This window comes from Rhodamnia argentea, chromosome 1 (assembly GCF_020921035.1).
Source record: "Rhodamnia argentea isolate NSW1041297 chromosome 1, ASM2092103v1, whole genome shotgun sequence".
NCBI lineage: Eukaryota > Viridiplantae > Streptophyta > Magnoliopsida > Myrtales > Myrtaceae > Rhodamnia > Rhodamnia argentea.
The window spans coordinates 12,566,188-12,593,150 of record NC_063150.1 but is presented as its reverse complement, the minus strand read 5'-3'; the positions used below and the strand labels follow the sequence as shown (position 1 = coordinate 12,593,150).

General features: G+C 41.6%; 2 protein-coding genes across 2 annotated transcripts; one reads left to right on the top strand and one right to left on the bottom strand.

Moving 5' to 3' along the window:
- Positions 1 to 17,612, top strand: LOC115753820 (L-type lectin-domain containing receptor kinase IX.1-like). Its single transcript, XM_048276930.1, has 5 exons — positions 1 to 135; positions 878 to 1,057; positions 1,173 to 1,508; positions 8,714 to 8,748; positions 15,701 to 17,612. The coding sequence occupies exons 1-5, from the start codon at positions 1 to 3 to the stop codon at positions 17,610 to 17,612; spliced, it is 2,598 nt and encodes an 865-aa protein (XP_048132887.1).
- Positions 17,613 to 23,239: 5,627 nt separating this feature from the next.
- On the bottom strand, positions 23,240 to 25,367 carry LOC115753837 (L-type lectin-domain containing receptor kinase IX.1-like). The gene has a single exon (XM_030692660.2). The coding sequence runs from the start codon at positions 25,229 to 25,231 to the stop codon at positions 23,276 to 23,278; it is 1,956 nt and encodes a 651-aa protein (XP_030548520.1). The 5' UTR covers positions 25,232 to 25,367; the 3' UTR covers positions 23,240 to 23,275.
- Between the last annotated feature and the right edge of the window lie 1,596 nt (positions 25,368 to 26,963).

The window sequence follows — 26,963 nt, the reverse complement described above, 5'->3', positions numbered from 1 at the left end:
ATGACGGAGACAGGTCAAATTCATTCAGTTTTTCTAACCGGAAGGCAGAGGATGGTTACCTTGCAGCTTCCCGAATATGACATGGGAAAAGCACTTTGTAGTTTACTAGATGTATCGTTCCAAGGAGAAGACAAGGCAAATAATTTTTTAGTAATAAAGGGGATCCGAATCTTTGCTTTGACAAGTTCCCATTCACATAGGCAAAGTGACAAAATGTCACGCCCCAATCCTCGGGCTCGCCACATCCCTATCAAACTTGCCTCAAGTCACGAAAGATAGCGTTTCGGGTACACTATCGACCTACGAAATTACAGCGCATGCGGAACGTGCAACACTCCCAAACAACAAGATCGGCGGGGATAGAATAGTAAGAAAATCAACACAATCAGTCAAATCAATCGGTTCTACTCACCAATTAGCCACAGACAACCTAGCTAATCAATTAATCTTAACTAATTATAGTCATTTAGCCTAAATCAGGTTTCTATCTAGCCCGACCGTAATTAATCTACCTAAGCGCCCTAATTAGCTAATTAATCTAATTCCGAACACAATTAGCGTCCTAACCAAGAGTTAGGGGCTAACTCGCGATTAAAATTAGCTCGGGTAGTTTCGACTCGGACGGCGACATCACGAACTCGACTCGGCCTGGCGACGATGATTAGTGGCCTGCATTCGAACTTAAGCTCCGGGTTTTTGACTTGACCAAGGGCGGTTCCCGGGACGTGGCGACTCTCCGGGACAGCAGCACAAGACCCGACGGTAGTGGCTGGTGGCCGCCGGTGGCCGGAACAGTGGTAGCCGGCAATGAACATTAGCTGGACAAAGGCGAAACATAGGAAATGGGGCTGTTTTAGGGTGACTTCGTGGGTTCAAGGCCGAGGGAAAGGTTGGCCAAGGTCGAGGGGTTTTCGAGGAAGCTGCAGGTGGTACCGGCACCGGCGGCGGCGGCGGATTATTGGAGGAGGCCGAACAGCGATTATACGTAACCGGCCCAAAAACAGGCGCGCGGGGCGGAACAAGGGAGGCTGGCCGGGGCTATTTCGGGGCTATACGGGTGACAGCCGGCTGCCGGAGGCTCCGTGGGATGACTAGATGTGGAGGGTGATGGCTTGGGGTGGTTGGCGAGCGGCGAGTGTGGCTCGGTCGCGGTGGAGGTCGGCAAACAATAGCTCGACGCGAAACAAGGGAGGCTGCACCGGGGTGCTGTTGCGGGGCTGATCATCGGCTCCGAGGTGGTGCACGGTGGTCGGACGCAGTCCGGAGGTCGGAGGGACAATGGCTTGAAGGTGGGTGGTGGTAAGAAGTGGCCCGGGGTGGCTGGAGCAGCGCTACGACCCTTTGAGGCGGAAACAGAGCCGGGGCGCCGGGGCTGCTTCCGAGGTCTGGCAGCGGCGTGCGGCTGCCGGAGCGATGACGATGGTGGTGCAGTGGCAAACGAAGGAGGCCGAGGGTGGTTGGAGGCGATGGCTCGCGAAAATGAAGAAGGAAGGAGGAGGATGGCTTCGGTGAGGTGAGGAGGGGTGTCGTGTGAGAACAATGTGGAGGAGCGGGGTGCAAACGTGAGAGAGAGAGAGAGAGAGAGAGAGAGAGAGAGAGAGATGATACTTGAGTTGAATGGTGGTTGGCTGGTTTGATTGAGGTGGGGCCCATGGGTCTCGTCAAATTTAAATTTTTTTGTCCCACATGCATAATATCCAAGGGCGAAACGGTCTTTTGATAAATCGGGACTGATTGGATTTTTGGTTCGACCGATGGAGAATAAAATTTGGATTTTCATGGGCAAGGTTCGGTCCGAACTAGGTCTAGGCACAAGGATTAAAATCCTAAATCACAGCGACCGAGATTTCGAAACCTAATCGAAACCGAACGATAAATCGGGACTCATCGAAATTCGTCACTTACGTCCTTGTGATCTAAAATTTTTCCAATTGAAATTCAATAATAATTCTTCCTTTTATTGAATTCAGGCAATTTATAGATTTCGAATTTCCAAGGCGTCACACAAAATCCATAAAAAGTGTTTGAGCTATATTTTGGAGACTCTGTGCATTTTCCTTGATTGATCGTGACAAAGTTTGATAATATATTGATCATTTATATAGCCATCATGTAAAATCTATAAATAAGCTAGCGGCCTATGCACTAATTGATCCTCACTATGTTTATAGATACTGATCGGGCCGGCTGCCTTGATGGCTGAAAGTTTATTAGTGGTTATTGCACTTATTTTTGTCCCAACTTAGTTTCCTAAAGTTCTAAAAAGCAACAAACAATTGCTCGATCCAAGACTGAATTGGAATACGGCCAATTTAGCCTTTGAATTAATACGGCTATTACAACTACTCCGAGATCTTCGATACACTATTCATCGGTCACCATTTGTTCTTTGTGATAATGTAGGGGCAATATATCTAACACAAATCCCATCTTCCATGCACAAACCAAGCACATGAAAATTGACTATCATTTTGTTTACTTCATATCTACACATGTGCAAACCGTTGATGTCATGATAAAACGTCTATCCATATCCCGATTTCTTATTATACACAATAAGCTCACAAGTGACTCGCTACCGTTTCGCTTGAGCGGGTGTGATAAAGCAAATCTCCCATGATAGAGCAATCTTTCATAACATGTGTCATTCCCATGGATAGAGCCAATTTTCCATGATTCGTGTCGATTCCATTGATTGCCAATCTTTTATGATTTGTGCCGATTCCGTCGATAGAGCTAAGCTTTCATATTTGTGCTAATATTGTAGATTCTCACATTTTGTTAAATCTTTTCAATTGTGATTTTCCCGTTCATGTACATATTAAAAATATAATACAAATTTCCACACCAAAGTGTGTGCGATCAAATTCAAGTTCTTATTCTTTCAATTTGTACTTAATTTACTCCTATTCTCTAAAGAAGCTTTTCTTGCCTTTTGAAAATTTTCATGAGGCCAATTGCTATGACGATTTAAGCTGTTAAATGAAAATGTAGTCCGATATTAAGTATTCTCGTACCTTTGATTAGTATGTAGTTGAAATCAGTTACTTAGACCCTTGGCCCAAAGTCATGAAATCGCCTATTGTGCACTTTAGCCCGTGTTTCTTATGCATATGAACAACAATGGAGCTGGTACTCCATGGGAAAGCGATGAGAGTGGGTTCGATTTCGATCCTCGACCTACCTAAATTAGGTGCAACGCCCTGAAAATTCGTTATACGTAAAGTGCCTAAATTCAATAAAAGGATGAATATTGAATTCATGGTATAAAATTTCGGATCGTAAGGAATTAGGGGACGAATTTTGGACGATTCTCGAAGCACCGATCAGAGTAGATTAGGTTTCGAAAATCTTAGTCGTCGCGATTAGGGATAGAAATTCTCGCACTCGAGCCTAATCCCTACTGTGCCTAACCCGTGAAAAGACCAAAATACCCTCTGCCGGTTGAGCTAAATATTCGTTCAACCCCGATTCTTCGAATGACCATTTTGCCCTCACATTTATACACTACAAGACAAAAAAAATTCAAACCTAGTGGGCCCCACAAGTCTTTCACCACCCACTAGTCAATACTCCCCCTCACATCACTCACTCACTCTCTCTCTCTCTCTCTCTCTCTCTCTCTTCCTATTCTTCGCGCGACCCCTTCCCCCGCCTAAATCGAGCCTCCTCCCTTCCTCCTTGTCATAGTTTTACTCAACCACCACCACTATCCGCCTTCCTACTTCTCCATCCGCTAGTGTTCGCCACCACCACCGCCTTTCCAATCGCTGCGCGTCGTCGGAGAGCCATGGAACAACCCTCTTGCGCCACCGCCCTGTTCCGACTTCGGCTTCGAGTTCCCCGTCGCCTAGACCTCAACGCCACTCCCAACCACCACCGGCCACTACCTCGCCACTCCTCCGTCCCTCGGCCACTGCCTCCACTATGGAAGTAGTCGGGCAGCCTCGCAAGCGCCCTGTACCCCGGCGCCCTTGTTTTGTGCGGCCTAGGGTCCTACCGTCCTCCGCCTCCCTCAACCCAGCTCCGCCGCTCACCGATGACCCCAAGCAACTACCCTCGAACTCTCGTCACCCCCCGAAGCATTTAGTAGCCAACCGTCGCATGTGGAGCCCGAAACAGCCCCGAAATCCTCTCCCCTATTTTGAACCGAAGTCCTCCGTTTTGCGTCTCGCCGCTGTTTGCTGCTATTCCACCACCTCCTGCCGTCCTCCGCCGTCATCGTCGCTTCCCTCGGCCAACCCGAAGACCCCCAACCTTCATCAACCATTCCCCCAACCCATGAGCAGCTTGAGACGCTGCAAAACGAAGCCCGACACCCCTACCCTATTCTGCCCTCCTCGATTCAGCCCCGCTCGGCCTCCGGTCATGACTATTCCGGCCACTGGAGGTCACCCTCTGCCATCCTCAAGCCCGTGCTTCTGTCTCGGAGTGTCTTTACCTCTTGGAAATCCTTTGGCCAAGTATTGGGACTTGAGGAACCCGAGGTTTCGCGTTTGGCCGCGAGTCGCCGATTGCCATCGCCGCCATATCGAGACCGCCCCAAGCTAGTTCAATTTGTGAGTTAGCCCCTGAATCTCTATTAAGACTCTAATTACGTTCAGAATTAGATTAATTAGCTAATTAATGTGTTTTGGTAGCTTAGTTATGGTCGGGTTAGTTAGAAACGTGATTTATGGTAAATGATCATAATTAGTTAAGTAAGTTGATTAACTAGGTCGTCTGTGGCTAATTGTGGATTAGAATTGATTGATTGTAGTTGATTGATCATGACCGAATGATAGGTTAGAGACGAGTGCACGATTGACTGTCGATTAGATTTGAATTTGTTATCAAAATCGACTGGCTGGGATTGATTAATCGACCCTTGAATTGATGGGTTTGAATGTCGGATTTGACCGTTAATTGTTATGGATGTCCGATTGGAGGTTAATCGTTTGAAACTATTTGAAATGTCAATTGATAGAATTGTGCATTCATGTGACCATGTATGAGATCAAGTTGCATGTTTTAGCACGAAAACGGCCTTGGGCCAAGTATTTGAGCATGCATGTATGAGCATTCGACTAAATTCAAAGAAATGAATTGGCTGGATGTCGAAGTGCTTGAGTGGTCATATAATTGGGAATCTCGACAATCATTATCTTCCGATCGGTCGGTCATGGTGATCATTATCTTTTGATTGCTGGATGTGCGTCGATCATTGTCTTTTGGCTGTTCGTTTGTCGGTCGCAGCTTGTGAAGAGCTAAAGCTTTTTTAAGGATTCATGTTAGCTTCGTGCCATGTCGACAATCATTATCTTCTGGTTGGTCGAGCGGGATTACATGGACTATCAGAAGTTGTTGCCGGAAGTAAAGGGCGATGCCCGATCCCGCGAGAAGAGTACCAACCGACTAGTGTGCTAAACCTAATGGTCATTTCTAATAATAAATGGACTACGTGTAGTATCCTGTACATGCAAGTGATGTGATGCTTTGCCATTGGATTGGTTGGTTAACTGTTACATTGTGTATGCATTGCATTATGTGTAGCTCCTAGAGGGTAAGCTTGCATGTAGTTGAGATATCTATTTTGTGATGTAGTAGTTGTTTGTTAGGAAGTCTGAGTGAATCAACGCCCTAGCCGAGCTTAGGCGTTGACTCACCGAGATTTATTTCTCACCTCATCATTTAACAATTTTAGGTCCCAAGTGATGGAGCGATATATCCGATTCGGCATCCCTACTTGCAAGCGTTTCTATATTATCCACCATAAGGAAGTGCCCTCGGGCAGATCCGGGAGCAAGCATGTCACTAAGATCTAAGTCGAGGAAGGGTTGTCGCACCTAGTGCTACACCTGTTCCAGGCCTAGTTTCTCAATGACCATGGCGTTACGTATAGTGCGCTACGGAGACATGAGGGACCGCCTAATCCACGCCCTTACGTCTCCTCTTGGGATCCCATGAATTTGGATATGCTTGATAGTGAAGTAGTGGACCCCGAGTCTGACATGGAGTCCTAGCCCTCTTCTGGTCGGGGTTCTAGGGCTTACTCATGACCGCTCTCTTTTTGGAGCCCTATTGATGCAAAGGCATGGCTGTTGGAGTAATCTTTTTGGGGTAGATGAGAGCTTAATCTTATCCGATTGTGTATCTTTTTGAGGTTCTAGTGAGTCACTCCAAAGAATGGGGTTGTATATGACTTATGTAGTTCCGTAAAGTTAAAACTTATTTTGCTTTTGTTTAATGAATGAAACTATTTTTTTTTTTTTTTTTGTGGAATGACTGTTGTGATTTCCTTGCTTTACTATCCCTACTAATCTTGTTGTTTGGGAGAGTTGCACGTTCCGCATGAGCTGTAAATTCGTAGGTTGATAGTGTACTTGAGATGTTATCCTTCATGACCTGTGGTGATTTGGTAGGGATGCTACGAGCCGAGAGTCGGAGCATGACATTAGGTGGCATAAAAATCCTTACAAGGAAGGAAAAAAAAAAAAAAGGCTACGTGCACTGCCAATATCCTCGCGAACAATTCTCATTTCACAAGATCTCTCTCATTCGATGTAAAACTTTGACCATCACATTTTCCATTCATTTAAGTTGTGTTCAAAATTGGATTTCAGTACCATATGCCCAACTTCAACCGGTTTCGTGAAATCAACTTCAACATAAGACAAATTGTCATTTAGTGACCAAGATCGGAATAAGTGCGGACTCATTGAACGATTTGGGTATGCATTTCTTCGACAATATGAACGTCCATTGAATAGTTGAAGACTTAGATGCTACCATGTTCACGTACAACCTCAATCCTCCATCAGGAATTTTCACCCATTTAAATGATGTGAACATTTTTCTTTCGATCCCCCTAATCTTACTAGAGGTAGCAAAATGGGTCTAGAACTCATATTTTAAAGATAATTAACAATGTGGGTTATAAACCTTACCCAAAAAAAAAAAAAAAACAATGTGGGTTATAAATATATTTTCTTAAAATTTAAAAACAAGCTTAAGCGAGTCATAAATAGATTAATTACTAAGTTAATGGGCCTTAAATGAGTTTCAAATCAGTCATAAATAAGTTAGTTATCTAATAAGATCAGGTGAGCCATGAACAAGTCACTTTTTTAATTCTTTTAATTTCTCAATTTTTCCTAATTATTTATTTTATTTTTTTCCTTTCTTTTTCTTTTTTTTTCTATGAAATCCAGCAAGGGTCGCCATTGGCTAGCTACCCTCACCAGACGTAAAAGAAAAAAAGGAAAAGAAAAAAATATAAAAAATGAATTTCTTTTATTAAAAACTGTCCAATGTTTTAGCATTACATATTTTTCAAAAAAAATTTGTAACAACAATTTTTTTCTAAACTGGATTTTATATTAAAGTCCTTTTAGTAATATGGGCCAGTCAAGTATGGATCGCTAGATTTGTACTACATGAAAATGGGTCAAAATGGGCTAAATGGGTTGGTCCATTTTCAACCCTACCCGACTCACCTATTTGACGGATCTAGTTCCCACTTCACTCAATGAGTGGACCCATTGAATTAATTTATTCAAGACTAGGGAAGATAAAAACCACATGTTCGAGCAGATATTAGGTAGGGCAAATCGGATTTTGTCCTCTTCTAATATAATCCTTTAATGTCGTTATTTTCGCTGCTATTTTGGAGATGATGATTACTTTGGAAAGATTGTATGTTCTCTACATTGTTTGTTCTAGTTGTTCCTTCAAGTAAAGCTTCAAAAAGTCAACAAATCGTTGGGGGTTGAAACTTGTACAGCAAGCTCTGACTCTATTCACACCTTGTCCAATATAATATAAGCGTCACTATAGGTCTTAAAACTCAATTCTCACGAACTCTTGGGAGATTCAAGATCAACACATGCAAATCGGTAAGTACTTAAAATTTGCTGGCCACTTCAAATTAAGTAGTAAAGAGTGTCCTATAAGTGTGAAAGTGAAGGAAGAAATGACGAAAATTCTTTATACATCGGTCGTATGAAGTTTGATATATGCCATGATATGTACAAGACCAAATATTGCTCATGTAGTTGGTGCTGTAAGTTTCTCTCAAATCCAGGTAAAGATCATTAGACTAATGTTAAATGAAATTTGAGGTATATTGGAAGCATTTCTAAATTTTGCTTGTGTGATGGAAATGAAAAGCCTAAGTTACGATGCTATCAAATTCCAATTATGGCAGTGACATTGATTCTTGAAAGTCTTGAAAGTCACATCGGGTTATATGATAATTTTTGTAGGGGGAGCAGTTTCATGGCAATCAAGATTGCGAAAATGTATTTACTTTGTCTACTAATTAAGCAAAGTTTATTTCTATCATCAAAGGAAGTAAGGAGCTCTTCCGGATGCGAAAATTCCCACAAGAGTTATGTATTGTGATAGCATGAGTGCTATTTATCTTAGCCAAAATCTAGTGTTGCATTCAAGATCAAAGCATAGTGATGTGAAATATCATTGGATTCGAGAGAAATTATAAGAGAAGCTCTTCCTACTTGAGAAAGTCCACACCGACGATAATGGATCCTATAGGATGACCAAAACCTTGTTCATGGTAAAACTTGACACTTGAAGAAACAAATGATGGAACTCCCCATATGAGGGGAAGGAAAGGACTCTAAGAAAAATGGAATACTTAGTCGATCAACCCTTATTTAAATCTTACTACAGAAATATTTTATGAAAAAATGAAATTTTTTTGTTCTCTCTTCAGATTTGTTGGTTTGGTCTGCCTATGTGGTTCCTAGCTAACATCAATAAATAAAATAGAAAAGACATCAAAAAGTCAAAAAGAAGAAAAGAGAAAAGGCAAAACATAAAAAAAAAGAGTGCGTTGCTTCATGGAGTGAGAAGTGAGAGCAAAACAAAAAGAGATAGGTTCACCGAGAATGAACCTTCTCCAAACTTCCTCTTATTTTCTACAATCGATTAGGATTTTCTTACTTCATTTGTGTTAATTAATTTTCGTTATGATAAAACACTATTGTATTATTGATGTTTAGCCTCTAGTGTCTGACTAGTGAAGAAACTCAGTATCCTACTATTCTTGGTGATTAATGTAAGTTTTTTGGGCCATTCGTGGTTTTTCTGGTATTAGGTTTTCCGTGTAAAATCTCGGTGTTGTTGTTGCCTTTGCCTCCTCAATATTTCGGCATCATATTTGCTTATTTTGAGGTTGGATTGGTGGAATGTACTGCTGGTTTTTGCTGGGGTTAAGTTGATTTTGGTCATTTTAGTTTTGGAGAAAAAATTGATCCTGAATTGGGCTAGTTCCTGGAGAATTGCTGCCTGATTCTCCCCCACAAGTTCTTGTTGGTGTGGGCTTGTGGTGTGCTCATCCCGATCGTGGCTCGAGGCCCTCCAAAAGGCAAGCGCTTCAGGCCCCCAATTTTGAGGCTACATGCAGCTCCGACGGTGTACGAACTCGATAGACAGGAACCATGTGCGGTTGCCGCTGTCCATGCAGCTCCGACGAGCCTCTCATCACCAATAGTTTCGAAGAAGGTCTTTGCGCGTGGTAAATTTACCATGAGTAAATTCTTGTCTGATAACTCAATTCAATGTTGGAAACTCAAATTTTTCCTTCCTCTAGATTACTTATGTTTACTTGTGGTGAATTCCAGATGTCCGGTTCGCTTTGGAAGATGTGAATTGATGCCACGACTAGTAACTTGAACTCTATTTATTTCGAAGTCATTTATCTTTGAGACGTGGCTTGGTTGTTTATGCCTAAGTGTTGAACTTCATCGAAAATTATTTATCATTGGTCGTTGGCTTTATCCTTTTATACCTTTGGTGACTTCATCTATCCAAACTTCATTCTTTTTTCTCTTACACATTTATTTAAAACCTTTCCATCAATCGTTTTCATTAAAGACTCTTCCATACACTTAGCCCAGAAAACGCATTTACAAATTTCTCCATCTCATCGCACGTCATCCAGGAAACACAAAGCATTTAAGTTAATACTTTTGATTTCTGCACTATTGGAGTAATAGTGCAATGGGTTGCTAACAAGTTTAAAATAACTTGTGATCTCACCACACAACTTAAAACGGCTGAAGCCCGAATCACAGTTTATCTAGTGTGCTTATGAAGAATTAGTATACCATTAGACAGTAAAGACAGCAGTGAATAAAGTAAAATGGAATTGACAACCAAAGAAAAAAGAAAAAGAAAATTAAAGCAAAGGCCACTCTCACACCCCTTTTAGATGTAGATGGATAGAGGTAGCTTTTTGGAAATTTGGGGACAAAGAAGGAAAACTGAAATCACTTTGGTCCTCGGCAGAAGCTAAAGATGTTCGCACATCCTCCGGATTGTGCGGTCGCAGGAGAGTCACATCCCACTGGCATTCTTTACTTGGAATCTAGCCACAAAATGCAGCACGGGGACTTATGAAGTGTGTATTAACAACGACGCCTAGTACACTCGATATGCACATTTTAGGGCAGCGAAGATACGTCGAAGCCCGGTCAACGACCCTCTTCGATGATTGAACTTACAAACGATCCGCCGGAACTGACCACCGATGGTGTACGAACTCGATAGACAGGAACAGGCATCTTCATCGGGAGATTCGGGACGTCAGCCTCAGATTTCAGAACCTGAATCGCTTGCCGTATCGACGGCCTCAGGGACCGATCTGGATGAGCACACCACAACCCTACCATCATCAAGCGGAGGACTTGCGTCTCCTCAAAATCCGAGCCCAGCCTTATATCGACAGCATCCAGAAGCTTCCTGTCCCCGAAAAGATCTCAAACCCACTCCACCAGACTCATCTCCAGCCTCCAGAAGCTAGTGGTAGGGTTAGATGAACACTTCTCTTAGGATCACATTCAAAGAAAATGAGGATCGATTTGCCATCAAAATGAGCTCGGGCTCCTTCCTTCTTGCTTGGAGCCGTGCAGCTGAGAAGGGAAGAGAGAGGGCGGCTGTTCATAGGCGACGGAGGGGCTGCTGGTTGGGGCTTGAGGGCTCGAGCAGCGGCGGCGTCGGGGCTGCTGGTTGGTGGCATCGGTGAGAGGAGCTCGTGGTTGAGGAGGAACCTAGAGAGGGGAAGATTTGGGGGAGATTGAGGGGTGTCCTTTCTCTTGGGTGCACAAAATGAAGGAGAGAGAATAGAAAGGCCCTTTTAAAGTGGGGGAGGGGAAGTGATGCGGTGGACGAGTGGGTGGGTTGATGGAGCTAGGGTCTAAGCTGGTGGTCTTTCGAGACTGATTTCGCATAGACTGATTGCTCATGATCCAAAACTAAGCATCAATTGTCCACCGGTTTATCACTCGAATATCCATGGCGCCAAAGATTCAAATCCCAAATCGTGATCACCAGTAATCCAAGTCCAAATTAACTATTTCGCTTGTTAATCTCATCGGCCAAAATATAGGTCTTCATATTTCAACATCTAGATTACACCCAAACCGAAAGTTCTTACAAATAAAATAACTTACTTGGATTTAAAACTTACGCAAACCCAAAAATATTTACAAATAAAATAACTCAATTGGATGTAAAATTCACGTACACAAATTATCTTATTTTTGTACGCTTGTGCAGGAAAGTAAACCTAACTTCTTTTTTTCATTTTCTTGTTGTTCTTCTTCTTGACCCACACATAATATATAAGAAACCAACTCATTCTTTTGTACAGTCAAGGGAACCCCCCTCCACCATGAACTTCTATTCTTGGTATTCTCTCATATTTCCGAAATAACCATCCTCAATTAATAAATCTTTCTCAAATCTTGATAAATATCCAACCGAACCAGAATCCATAAATGGTAAAACTCCAGTCATAATTTAAAGAAGTCCTACTATGCGAGCATTTGTGAAAAAGACAATGTTGTAAGAGTGCACCGGACACGGTGGGATATGCAGACACCAACTAGATTGGAGCCAACTTCCTTGGCAACAGAGAGCATTAAGTGAGTGAGAGTGACCTAATATTGAATGAACCATGCTTCAAATTCGGGAATTGAATCATGCAAGTTGAGATCTTTCTTTAACTGTGATGCAATTGCTTTCGGTGGGGCTAAGATAATACCATTAGCATAGTCGAGAAGTTGATATGCTCCAATAAAGATAATTTCGTCCATCTAGTTTGACTGATATGTTAGGAAGATCGAATGGCAGGGTAAGATCAGAGGAAGATGAAGAGTTTGGGGATTGCCACTAGTGTATAAGAGGTGCTCGATGAACCCTAGAAAGAAGAACTTAGAGCAGGCTCTGATAATATGAAAGAATAGACACTAATTTGAGTTATCTCACCGTATTAAAAGTGAAAAGAGCCAATGCATTGATTTATGGATGTTGGGGCTAAACAAAAATGATATAAATTAGACTAACAACTCAAATATTGACACGACGATGTAAAGACAATGAGCACAATAATATCAAATTTGTTTTTTCTATTTATATCTTTTTTCTGTTTATAAAGTTGCAATCGGTTTTTCGTGTTTTGAACGATGAAAAATGATTTCATTCTCATTTTTGCGTGTTTGGCCAAATGCTAAAGAGTGCAATCATTTTCCTTGAAAATGACCTCTTGAAAACCAATTTTATGACATCTCGAAAATATGTTTGTTTCATGAAAATTAAGTCCTGTCGCTTGGTAATGTACCTTATGTACCTGCAAAGGCGATGCCAGCAATTTGGATATCAAGTTTGCAATTTTTGTAAAGGCACCTGCTGCATAGTAAGAGTTATACATGTTTTAGGCGAATTTTTGGTTAGATTCCTTAAAACCATGTAGCTTTAGAAGAGCTAGCACCAGACCTCAGTTAGCTTGGTTTAGTATAGTGGCTCCTCAATTGCAAAACGCTTTCCTCTTGGATATTTGGAGAGTCATTTTCCACTTTTATACTGTGGTAGTTTCCTTAGATTGCAAAGGGTTTCAATTTAGCCATTTATTTTCCATGTACTAAATAGTAAAAATAAACTTAAAACAGTTTTCCCAGGAAAAAAAAACAGCTTTAGACATTCTCAAAAAAATATAGTTTTAGAAAAACAAACATATCCAGTGTAACACTTAATTATTTGTGGAAAAGTTTCATGGTTTTTTTATTGTAATGATTCGGCTCGATTCCCGCAGTCCAATCAATCAAAAGGAATATTCAAGTGTCATCAATTAATAGGAAGACCATTTTGAGTTGGGTAGTTGTAAATCACTTTCCCGAGCCGTTTTCTATTGTTATGGGATTAGAGCAGTAAAATTTTATTGAAAATATTCTTCACCAATTGCAATTTCATATTCCATCATGTGCAGCAAAGAAGTAATAAGGCTTTGCTTTGAAACTGGAAGAGTAAAAATCATAATGATGAATTTCCTTATATCTAAATCATACATTTATCAAGTCTCCCTTTCACTACAAACTACACTAAAGTGCTTATCACTTATTTCAAAGGGAAGGCATAGTCGTCCACACCTGCGAGAATGAAAACTTGGTAAGAGGAGCTCCAAGCTCTTTATGAAGAAGTAAATATGGCTACTCGGTAAATACATACTCCTCATACCGGATTCTGCAATCCATTAACTGAACTTGAGCATCGATGTTGTACGTGCAATCCCGATATCCAATTCCAAGCCTGATGTAGGCATGTGGTGCAATCGGGATGAGAAATCGCCCCATTGCATTCCGCATGGCCGTAATAAGTGTTATTATCCACTGTGGACTGACAATACTTATTGTAACCCGAATCTATAGTAGAATCAAATAAACAGTCGAGAACGTGCTTGACATTAGTATCGTAGGCAACCCATGACGATTATGTTGCTCCATTACATAAAAGTGAAAAACAATGGCTGCAATCCTTTGAAAGTCGGCCATTTTGCTGAATCTTCATTTTGCTTCTATAGCTAATCAGTTTTGCTATATAAAAGGGTTGTTCTTGAAATTATCTCCACACCTGGCAGCCATTATTCTACATTTTCTGTTGTTTTATGCTATTGATTCTAAGTACTAGCACTTCGAACGTCGTCTATATGACAAATTCTACCCTAAACTTTACTGAGGTTCAACTTGTTATGCTGAACTTGCTGTGGATCATTCAGCTGGGAAATTTAATGTATTTCGAGAAAAAAATGTTCACATTTCTTGTATTTTCAGTTGCACTAAAAAACAGCAACAAAGACCAGACAAATGTTACCTTCTTGAGAACTTAGAGGAAGAAAGATGTCCTGAAACATCTATGGCTATCCATTCAAAGCCTTCACCGGATGTTCATTCTCTGATAACATTGCCATTTCCCCAAGCTTGACGAGCACTACTTCAATCTAAACTAGAAGAAAGTTTGGTAATTCTGTGTTTAGAGATAAAAAGAGAAAAGTGATGAGAGGGGACTGAAAAGTGGGGTATATATGAGACTTGTGACGACACAACAAAAGGTGGTGATGCCGTTGAATTGCGGAAAATTTGGAATTTCTTTTTTCCAAAATATGATTTCTTGTATTACTTACAAAAATAAATAAATGAAAGATATTTTTTAGTGAATAATTGTTTCAAGTGATCTAACTGATTATTTTAAAAAGATATTTTTCAAATAATTTATTTTCCGTAAAACAAAAGAGCCTTACCGACCAAACTGAATCCGACAATGCACTTCATCATCTCTTTCCCTTTTTGATCAGTCAACCTTTGCACAAGAATTGTCTCTTTTTGGACACGTGTCTGATTTGCTTGGCAGCCAAAAAGAGAGAAACATCGCCTATAGCATCCAATTGAAATTGAAATTCAAATCTTTATAAATTTCAAGAAAAAGCAAGAAATTCTGCATAACATTAAAAAAAAAAAGTATTCGAATTTAGAAATGCTCAAATTTTTAGGAAAGTTTTTTACACAATCAAAATAGGAGAATTTTTTTTCCAATATCAAAGATAAAACTTAATTCATAAGATACTAACCTATACTATTAATAGTTGAAATTTGATATCTTGAAAAATTGATTGATTTAGTGTAGTACAGTGAAGCTAGAGATAGTTATAGTTATGTCTAAAGATTTCGCTCATTCGATGTGGGGTTTGGACTGTTACATCCTCCATTGAGTTAAGTTGTGCTGAACATTGGATTTTAGCATCCGATGCCCAGCTTCGACGGATTTCGTGAAGTCGAGAGACTCGAGACATCAACTCAAAACAAATTATAGTTTGGTGAACATGTTCAGTTTAGTTCTCATTGAATAATAGAAAACTTTGATGCCACAATGTTCGCGTATAGCCCCAATCCTGCATCCGGAATATTAGACCCAATCATATCACGTGAACATGTTTTTCTTTTGAAAATCCCCCAAGTCCCCACCTCGCTTGAGCCGTTGACCGATTGAATTGATTTGTTTCAGACGAGGAAAGGTACGAAGTACCCTGTTGGAGCTCATCTTAGGCAGGACAAATCGAACTTTGTCCTCGCTGGCTACATCGTATTTAATACCATGATGTCGTTATTTTCGCCGTTGAGTCGGGGATGATGAATCAGTCTGAACAATATCGTCTGTTCTTTACATTATCTGTTGCGGCTGTTTCTTCTAATGAAGCTTCGAAAAGTCAACGAATCGTTGGGGCCTAAACTTGAGCATCAAGGTCTGGCTCAGTTCAGACCATGAACAACATAATATAATCGTGACTGTATGGCTTAAAACTCAATTTTCACATTCTCTCTTTCTCCATGGCTCTCAATTCGGGATGGAAGCGCTCGTTGCGCCATTTCCTTCTCTTTTTGTCCTTCTATGTGCCGCTTCGATCGGGCTATTCTCTTTCCTTCAACATACATCGGTTCGACCCGCAGGCCACGGACATGGTCTATGAAGGCGATGCGAAGCCCAACGTCGGGACCATCGACTTCACTAGCCCCAGTTACTCGTGCCATGTCGGCCGAGCATTTTACGCTGAGAAGTTGAGGCTCTGGGACTCCGCCTCCAGGAGGCTCACCGACTTCTCCACTCGCTTCTCCTTCACCATCGACACGCAGAACCAGAAATTGTACGGGGCCGGGTTGGCCTTCTTCCTCGCCCCGGTCGGGTTCCAAATCCCGGTCAATTCGATTGGTGGCTTCTTGGGCCTGTTTAACACCACGTACAGCGACTCCTCATCGAACCAAATCGTCGCGGTTGAGTTCGACACCTTCGCCAATCCCGAATGGGACCCTTCGTATGAGCATGTCGGGATCAACAAAAACTCGATCGCCTCGGCCGTGACCACCCCTTGGAACGCCAGCTTCCACAGCGGCGACACAGCCGACGCGTGGATTGTGTACAACTCCACGACCAAGAACTTGAGCGTTTCTTGGAGCTACCAGACTACACCGAACCCGCACGAAAACACAAGTATTTCGTATCTGATTGATCTCACCACTGTCTTGCCCGAGGAGGTGATGATCGGTTTCTCAGCTGCGACTGGCTATTACATTGAACGTCACCAAGTTGAATCTTGGTCCTTCAGTTCAAACCTTGAAGTCAATGAAAAGCAAGGAAATACAAAAAGGACCATGTTAGTTGTTGGCTTAGCAGTTCCACTAGGAGTCCTTCTCTGCGGCATGGTGGCAATATCCGCAATCCTCTGGAGGAGGAAGAGGAGGAGCGAGGGACCGGCGATGGCAAACTTGACGTCCATAAATGACGAGCTTGAGAGAGGCGCAGGGCCACGGAGGTTTACATACACCGAACTCGTTTCCGCCACCAACAACTTCGCCGAGGAGAGGAAGCTGGGCCAGGGCGGGTTTGGGGCAGTCTACAGGGGATATCTGGTTGGCCTAGATGCGGCAGTGGCGGTGAAGCGGATATCGAGAGGTTCCAAACAGGGGAAGAAGGAGTTCATCACCGAGGTGAAGGTGATCACCAGCTTGAGGCACAGAAATTTGGTGCAACTGATAGGTTGGTGCCACGAGGGGAATGAGTTCCTCCTCCTCTACGAGTTCATGCCGAACGGTAGCCTTGACAGGCACCTCTTCGGCAAGAAGAGCCCTCTGAGTTGGGCTGCCCGGTACAAGATTTCGGTCGGGCTCGCCTCCGCGCTCCTCTATCTCCATGAGGAGTGGGAGCAGTGCGTGGTGCATCGGGACATCAAGTCTAGCAACGTGATGCTAGACTCGGGGTTCAACGTCAAGCTTGGAGACTTTGGGCTGGCCCGCCTCATGGACCACGAGCTAGGGCCACAGACGACCGGGCTAGCAGGCACATTCGGGTACCTGGCCCCGGAGTACGTGAGCACAGGGCGAGCGAGCAAGGAGTCCGATGTGTATAGCTTCGGGGTGGTCGCACTTGAGATTGCTACGGGACGGAGGTCCGTTGATCCGATAGAGCCAACCCCGGAGATGAGCTTGGTGGAGTGGGTGTGGGATCTCTATGGGAAAGGCCAGGTTGTTGAGGCTGTAGACGAGAGACTCCAAGCGGATTTTGATGGGAAACAAGTGGAGTGCTCGCTGCTGGTGGGCTTGTGGTGTGCTCATCCCGATCGGGGCTTGAGGCCTTCCATACGGCAAGCGCTTCAGGTCCTCAATTTCGAGGCTACGGTGCCAGTGCTCCCTAATAAGATGCCGATCGCAGTGTACCACGCCCAGTTGCCGCCGTCCGTCAGCTCCGGCGAGCCTCTCATCACCAATAGTTTCGAAGAAGGTCGTTGATCATGGTGAATAAGAACTATGTTGCAAGTTCTCTTAATCTTTCAAGCATTGGAACAATGAAGTTTGAGCTAATCGTTTTCGTTATTTTTAAGTAGATTGAATCTGAGTGTATTCTTCTTTGATAACTCAACTCAATGTTGGAAACTCAAATGTTCATATGTCTAGGTTACTTATGTTTACTTGTTCTGAATTCCATAAGTTTGGTTTGTTTTGGAACATGCGAATTGATTCCACAACTAGTAACTTGAACTTCATATGTAGCGTGTTTATGAAGAAATAAGAATTAGCGTGCTACATATGAAAATGTCGCTAAGATCAAAGACTTGTTGCTATCTGACTTTGATTAATCGATTGTTTCGAAGTAGACAGGAAATGTTCAACAATTGCAAAAAACCCCTCAAATTCAGCTTGGGAGACAAGGCATGGTGGACGATTGCGGTTGAAGAATTCTAGTCACCTACCCACAGCAATTTTTAATAGTTATGTCATGTGAAATAACGGGGACAGGTCAAATTCATTCAGTTTTTCTGACCAGAAGGCAGAGGATGGTTGGTTACCTTGCAGCTTCCTGAATAAGACACGGGAACAGCACTTTGTAGTTTACTAGATGTATCTTTCTAAGGAGAAGAAAAGGGAAATAATTTTTTTAGTAATAAAGTGGATCCGAATCTTTGCTTTGACTAATTCCCATTCGCATAGGCAAAGTGACAAAATCCATAAAAGTGTTTGAGATATATTTTGGAGACTCTGTACATTTTCCTTGATTGACCGTGACACAGTTTAATAATATATTGATACTTTAAATAGTCATCATGTAAAATCTATAAATAAGCTAGCGGCCTATGCACTAATTGATCCTCACTGTGTTTACAGATGCTGACTGGGCCGACTGCCTTGATAACTGAAAGTCTATTAGTGATTATTGCATTTGTTTTTGTCCCAACTTAGTTTTCCGAAGTTCTAAAAAGCAACCAACCATCGCTCGATCCAAGACTGAATTGGAATATAAAGGGTTGGCCAATTTAGCCTTTGAATTAATATGGCTATTACAACTCCTACGAGATCTTCAATACACTATTCATTGGTCACCGCTTGTTCTTTGTGATAATGTAGGGGCAATATATCTAGCGGCAAATCCCATTTTCCATGCACGAACCAAGCACATGGAAATTGACTATCATTTTGTTTACTTCATTCCTACACACCTACAGATGGCTGATGTCATGACAAAGCCTCTATCCATATCCCAATTTCTTATTATACGCAGCAAGTTCACAGTGACTCTGCCACCGTTTCGCTTGAGCAGATGTGATAAAGCAAATTTCCCATGATAGAGCAATCTTTCACAACATGTGTCATTCCCATTGATAGAGCCAATTTTCCATGATTTGTGCCGATTCCATTGATAGCCAATCTTCCATGATTTGTGCCGATCCCGTCGATAGAGCTAATCTTTCACATTTGTGCTAATATCGTAGATTCTTACATTTTGTTTAATCTTTTCAATTGTGATTTTCCCGTTCGTGTACATATTATAAATATAATACAAATCTCCACACCAAAGTGTGTGCCATCAAATTTAAGTTAATATTCTTTCAATTTGCACTTATTTTACTCCTATTCTCTAAGGAAGCTTTTCTTGTCTTTTGAAAATTTTCATGGGGCCAATTGCTATGACAATTTAAGCTATCAAATAAAAATGTAATCCAATATTAAGTATTCTCAAACCTTTGATTAGTACATAGTTCAAATCTGTTACTTAGATCCTTGGCCCAAAGTCATGAAATCGCCCGTCGTGCACTTTAGACCATGTTTCTTGTGCATATGAACAACAATGGAGCATGTACCATTTGGGAAAGTGGTGAGATTGGGATCGATTTCAATCCTTGACCTGCCTAAATTAGGTGATACAAAAATCCTTACAAGGAAAAAAAAAAAAAGACTATGTGCACTGCCCATATTGTCGCGAACAATTCTCATTTCACGAGATCTCTCTCATTCGACGTAAAACTTAGACCATCACCTTTTCCATTCATTTAAGTTGTGCTCAACATTGGTTTTCAGTACCATATGCCCAACTTCGACCGGTTTCGTGAAATCAACTTCAACATAAGACGATGTGAACGTCCATTGTATAATTGAAGACTTAGATGCCACCATGTTCACGTATAACCTCATTACTACATCCGGAATTTTACACCCAATCAAATGATGTGAACATGTTTTTCCTTTTTTTTCGGTCCCCCTAATCCCCACTAGAGGTGGCAAGATGGGTCTAGAACTCATATTTTTAACCATACTTAACAACATGAGTCATAAATATGTTGTCTTAAGATTTAAAAACAAGCTTAAGTGGGTCATAAATAGATAAATTAATAAGTTAATGGACCTTAAATGAGTTTCAAATCAATCATAAATGAGTTAGTTATCTAATGAGATCATGTGAGTCATGAATAAGTCACATTTTTAATTCTTTTAATTTCTCGATTTTTAGTAATTATTTATTTTATTTTTCTTTTCTTTTCCTTTTTTTTCTATGAAATCCAACAAGGGTCCCCAGTCGCTGTTGGCTAGCTTCCCTCACCGGACATAAAAGAAAAAAAGAAAAGAAATAAAAAATCTATAAAAAAAAAAAAAGAAATTTCTTTTATTAAAAACTATCCACTATTTCAGCATTACATATTTTTCGAAAACAAATTTAAAACAACAATTTTTTTCTAAACTGGATTTTATATTAAAGTCCTTTTAGTAATATGGGTCAGGTCGGTATGGATCATTAGATTCGTACTACATGAAAATGGGTCAAAATGGGCTAAATGGGTTGATCCATTTTCAACCCGACCCTATTCATCCATTTGACCGCTCTTGTTCCCACTTCACTCAATGAGTCGACCCATTGAATTAATTTATTCCAGACGAGGGGAGATAAAAACCACACGTTCGAGCACAAATTACGTAGGGCAAATCGGATTCTGTCCTCTTCTAATATAATCCTATAATGTCATTATTTTCGCCGCTATTTTGAGGATGATGATTACTCTGGAAAGATCATATGTTCTCTACGTTATCTGTTCTGGCTGTTCCTTCAAGTAAAGCTTCAAAAAGTCAACAAATCGTTGGGGGTTGAAACTTGAATAGCAAGCTCTGACTCTGTTCACACCTTGTCCAATATAATGTAAGCATCATTGTATGTCTTAAAACTCAATTCTCATGAACTCCTAGGAGATTCAAGATGAGCACATGCAAATCAGTAAGTACTTAAAATTTGCTGGCCACTTCAAATTAAGTAGTAAAGAGTGTCCTAAAGAGTGTGAAAGTGAAGGAAGAGATGATGAAAATTCTTTATACATCGGTCGTATGAAGTTTGATAAATGACATGGTATGTACAACACCAAATATTGCTCACGTAGTTGGTGCTGTAAGTTTCTCTCAAATCTAGGTAAAGATCATTAGACTAATGTTAAATGAAATTTGAGGTACATTGGAAGCATTTCTAAATTTTGCTTGTGTGATGGAAATGAAAAGCCTAAGTTAAGATGCTATCAAATTCCAATTATGGCAGTGACATTGATTTGAAAGTCTTGAAAGTGACATCGGGTTATATGATAATTTTTGTAGGGGGAGCAGTTTCATGGCAATCAAGATTGCGAAAATGTATTTACTTTGTCTACTAATTAAGCAAAGTATATTTCTATCATCAAAGGAAGTAAGGAGCTCTTCTGGATGCAAAAATTCCCACAAGAGTTATGTATTGTGATAGCATGAGTGCTATTTATCCTAGCCAAAATCTAGTGTTGCATTCAAGATCAAAGCATAGTGATGTGAAATATCATTGGATCCGAGAGAAATTAGAAGAGAAGCTCCTTCTACTTGAAAAAGTCCACACCGACGATAATGGATCCTATAGGATGACCAAAACCTTATTCATGGTAAAACTTGACTCTTGAAGAAACAAATGATGGAACTCCCCATATGAGGGGGAGGAAAGGACTCTAAGAAAAATGGAATACTTGGTCGATCAACCACCCTTATTTAAATCTTACTACATAAATATTTTATAAAAAAAATGAAATTTTTTTGTTCTCTCTTCAGATTTGTTGGTTTGGTCTGCCTATGTGGTTCCCAGCTAACATCAATAAATAAAATAGAAAAGAAATCAAAAAGAAGAAAAGAAGAAAAGAGAAAACGCAAAACATAAAAGAAAGAGTGGGTTGCTTCATGGAGTGAGAAGTGAAAGAAAAACAAAAAGAGAGTGAACCTTCTCCAAACTTGCTCTCGTTTTCTACAATTGATTAGGATTTTCTTACTTCATTTGTGTTAATTCATTTTCCTTATGATAAAACACTGTTGTATTATTGATGTCGAGCCTCTAGTGTGTGACTAGTGAAGAAACTCATTATCCTATCATTCTCGGTGATTAGTGAAAGTTTTTTGGGCCATTCGTGGTTTTTTCCTTATTAGGTTTTCCACCTAAAATCTTGATGTTGTTGTTGCCTTTGTCTCCTCAATATTTCGGCATCATATTTGCTTATTTTGAGGTTGGATTGTTGGAATATACTGCTGGTTTTTGCTGGGGTTAAGTTGATTTTGGTCGTTTCAGTTTTGGAGAAAAAATTGATGCTGAATTGGGCTAGTTCTTGGAGAATTGCTGCCTGATTCTCCCCCACAAGTTCTTGCTGGTGTGGGCTTGTGGTGTGCTCATCCCGATCGTGGCTCGAGGCCCTCCATAAGGCAATCGCTTCAGGCCCTCAATTGTGAGGATACATCGTTAGTCCTTCCTTATAAGTTGCCAATTGCAGTGTAACCATGCGCGGTTGCCGCCGTCCATGCAGCTCCGACGAGCCTCTCATCACCAATAAGAAGGTCGTTGCGCGTGGTCAATTTACTATAAGTAAATTCTTGTCTGATAACTCAATTCAATGTTGGAAACTGAAATTTTTCCTTCCTCCGGGTTACTTATGTTTACTTGTCGTGCATTCCAGATGTCTGGCTCGTTTTGGAAGATGTGAATTGATGCCGCGACTAGTAACTTGAACTCTATTTATTTCGAAGCCGTTTATCTTTGATAGGTGGCTTGGTTCTTTATGCCTAAGTAGTGAACTTCATCTAAAATTATTTATCATTGGTCGCTGGCATGATCCTTTTATGCCTTTGGTGACTTCATCGGTCTAAACTTCGTTCTTTTTTGTCTTACACACTTATTTAAAACCTTTCCATCACTCGTTTTCATTAAAGACTCTTCCATACATTTAGCCCAGAAAGTGCATTTATAAATTTCTCCATCTCATCACGCGTCATTCGGGAAACACAAAGCTCTTAAGTTAATATTTTTGACTTGTGCGGGTTGCCCTGACTTTTGATTGATAAAACGATTCTGCACTATTGGAGTAATAGTAATAGTGCAATGGGTTGCTCACAAGTTTATAATAACTTGTGATCTCACCACACAACTTAAAACGGCTGAAGCCTGAATCACAGCTTATCTAGTGTGCTTATGAAGAATTAGTATATCATTAGACAGTAAAGACACATCCCACTGGCATTCTTTACTTGGAATCTAGCCACAAAATGCAGCACGGTGACTTATGAAGTGTGCATTAACAACGATGCCTAGTACACTCGATATACACATTTTAGGGCAGCGAAGATACGTCAAAGCCCGGTCAACGACCGTCTTCGATGATTGAACTTACAAACGATCTGCCGGAACTGACCACCGACGGTGTATGAACTCGATAGACAGGAGCGGGCATCTTCGTCGGGAGATTCGGGACATCAGCCTCGAATTTCAGAACCTGAATCGCTTGCCGTATCGACTGCCTCAGGGACCGATCTGGATGAGCACACCACAACCCCACCATCATCAAGCCGAGGACTTGCGTCTCCTCGAAATCCGACCCCAGCCTTATATCGACAGCCTCCAGAAGCTTCCTGTCCCCGAAAAGATCCCAAACCCACTCCACCAGACTCATCTCCAACTCCGTATTTTTCAGATCCCTAGCTCTCCTTCCCGTGGCGATTTCAAGGGCGACGACTCCGAAGCTGTACACATCCGATTCTTTGCTTGCTCGGCCAGTGCTTACGTACTCGGGTGCAAGGTACCCGAGAGTACCGGCCAAACCAGTAGTCTGTGGACCGAGTTCGTGATCCATCAGCCTAGCTAAACCAAAGTCGCCCAATTTCACATTGAAATTAGAGTCTAGCATGACATTGCAAGACTTGATGTCCCTGTGTACTACACGCTGCTCCCACTCTTCATGCAAATAGAAGATCGCTGAGGCTAAGCCGATCGAGATTCTGTACCTAATTGACCAATTCAGGGGACTCTTCTTCCCAAAGAGATGGGCGTCGAGGCTCCCGTTCGGCATATACTCATAAACGAGCAAGAACTCGTGCCCGTCATGGCACCAACCTATGAGCTGCACGAGGTTCCGGTGCCGTAAACTACTAATGACCTTCACTTCGGTGGCAAACTCTCTTTTCCCTTGCTTGGAGCCTCTCAATATTCTCTTTACCGTGACCGTCATGTCAAGGTTGAGTAAATATCCCCGGTACACGGCCCCGAATCCTCCTTCACCGAGCTTTCTGTCATCTGAGAAGTTGTTGGTTGCTGAAGCAAGGTCTTGGTAGGAAAACCTCCTCGGTCCGGCGCCTCTCTCCAAGTCATCATTAATGGACGTCAAGATCGCCGTCTCTGCTAACTTCTCCGTGCTCTTTCGATTCCTCCTCCTCCATATGATTGCTAATGCTATAGCTGCACCAGAAGCTAGCATAACGCTCAGCGGAATGGTCAACCCAAGTATCAGGCCAACCCTTTTCGGATTCTTTCTATTGGGTCCTTCCACAGCTAAACTCGATTTGAAATCCCATGAACCAAGTGTATGTCGCTCCATGTAATAGCTGCTGGCGGCCGAAAATCCGATCACGACCCATTCTGGAAGCACTGTCCGCAGATCGACCTGATACCAGAGGCTGGTGTTCTCTTGGGGGTTTGGTGTAGTCTGGAAGCTCCACGAGACACTCAAATTCATCGTGGAGGCGTTGTAGTAGATCCATGCATCAATAGTATCTCCGCTATGGTAAGTGACATTCCAAGGAGTGGTAACGGCTGAAGCAATTGAGTTCTTGTTGATTCCGACGTGCTCATAGTCGGGGTCCCATTCTGGGTTCGCAAAGGTGTCGAACTCGACGTGTACAATTTGATTCTGCGACGAATCGCTGTTCGTGGTGTTGAACAGGCCTAGAAACCCGCCTATCGAATTGACGGGGACTTGAAACCCCACGGGAGCCATGAAAAACGCAAGCCCGGCAGCGTATTGGCCATGACGTTGACCGTTCGTGTCGATGGTGAACTGGAAGTGGGTAGTGAAGTCGGAGAGCTTCCCTGAACCAGAGTCCCATAACCGGACCTTCTCATTGTACGTGGCTCGGCCGACGTGGCAGAAATAGAGCTGACTCGTCATGTCAACGGCTCCAACCGCAGGCTTCGCATCTCCCTCGTAGAGTATATCATTCGCGGCGGGATCGAAGCGAGCGATGTTGAATTCAAGGCCAGTTGCATGGTGCACAAGAAGGAAAGACAAGAGGAGGGACAGAGTTGCTAAAATCGAGGAAGACATTGTTGGACATCCAGTGACCAGAGAGAGACCTCAGATTCGGCAATGTCGCTCAGATCAAATAGCTTGATGTCGCCATTATTTCTCAGTTGTCATGATACTTAAATTTCAACGACTCAGGCACATTCTATAACCGAGGGAAGATTTACCGAAGAAAGATCAAGAGCTTGAAAATATAAACAAAGACATGTAGCTATCTGACTTTGATCAATCGCGGGCACCATTGTTTCTAGTGAATAGCCTGAAAATTGCACGTACGACGAGATCGCGGCGAAGAACAATTCTTGTTAGGTCGTACTTGAGGCAGCTGTGTGACAAAGACCGCTGGACGATTTCAACAGAAGTAATCTAATGACCTGCCCACAGCAATTTTTAATAGGCATTATCATCTATGTAATAGAGACTACTCCATTTTATTCAGGCAAAGATGTTACCTTGAAGCTTTCTGCATAAGACATTGCTGAAGTGCACACTGACAGAATTCAGTTAAAAAAATATTCAACAAGCTCTCGAAGGAATTCCACATATGAGAAATTAGAAATCAAGTGCCTTGAAATACGATGATTTTTAATATCGATTCATAAGGAAAAAAAACTTCCAATTCCTTAAGAATTATCGAAGCAAGAATTATATGCAAGCGTTGAAGACAATTGAGACTTTTTTGGTAATAGGAGATCCAAGTGATTTTCGTTGGAGGTGGAAAATTCGTCCACTTAGGCTCCGTTTGTTTCGTGAAAAATGAACTATCTGAAAAAATGTTTTACAAATTATTCATTTTTCGCGATACAAATGGAGCCTTAATAAAAGGTTAATACCATGAAAAAAAATCCTAAATTGGTACACTTATGACAAATTTACCTCAAATTAATTTTTTGACCACCAAAAATCTAAACAGATACACTTATAATAAATTTATCCAAATTAATTTTTTAACCACCAAAAAGCGCAAGTTGGTACACCTATGACAAATTTACCTTACTTTAGTTTCCGTTAAATTGGGTTAATACTTTTGAAATGCACGTGTGAGTTACGTTAGAGAAGTACCACATCGGAGAATTGATCCGATGTGGAGCGATTAATATATCCAAGTTGGCTCATAACTCAATGACTTAAGTTTTTAATTGAAGGTAGATCCAACTGAATATGTTGACATGCTCCGATTTGGGCCCCTCTTGGCAATATCCCCTAGCAAAGATATAGGATTTCTACTACGTACTCCCAACAAATAGTATTAGAGCTGATATTTGATTGGTAGCCCCCCCCCCCAATCTATTTGGCGTTTAGTGAATATCTCAAGAAAGGAATCTAATGACCAATGCGATTTTCAGGTGGTGGGTGTTGTGGGTGGTGTAAAGCGGATCATTTATCCAAGTTGACCTATAACTCAATGACTGAAGCTTTTGAGTGAAGGTGGATTCAAATGGATATGTTGATGGGTTCGAATTTGAGCTTCCTCTTGGCGATTTCCCTTGGTAAAGGTATCGAACTTTTGCTCCGCACTCCCAACAAATTGCGCGAAACAAACAATCGAACAATAAAATAGATAGAACAAGAAAATGTATCGGACACTCAATTTTTATGGTTTGGCCATAGAGACCTACGTTTATGGAAAAGTAGCAACGAATTCTATTATAAAGCAAGCAATACAACGGAGATTACAAGCCACACTAAAGTCACTAAAATACTTTCGGTGTTTCCCAGCCCCAATTACAGCCAATGACCCACAAGAGTTTAA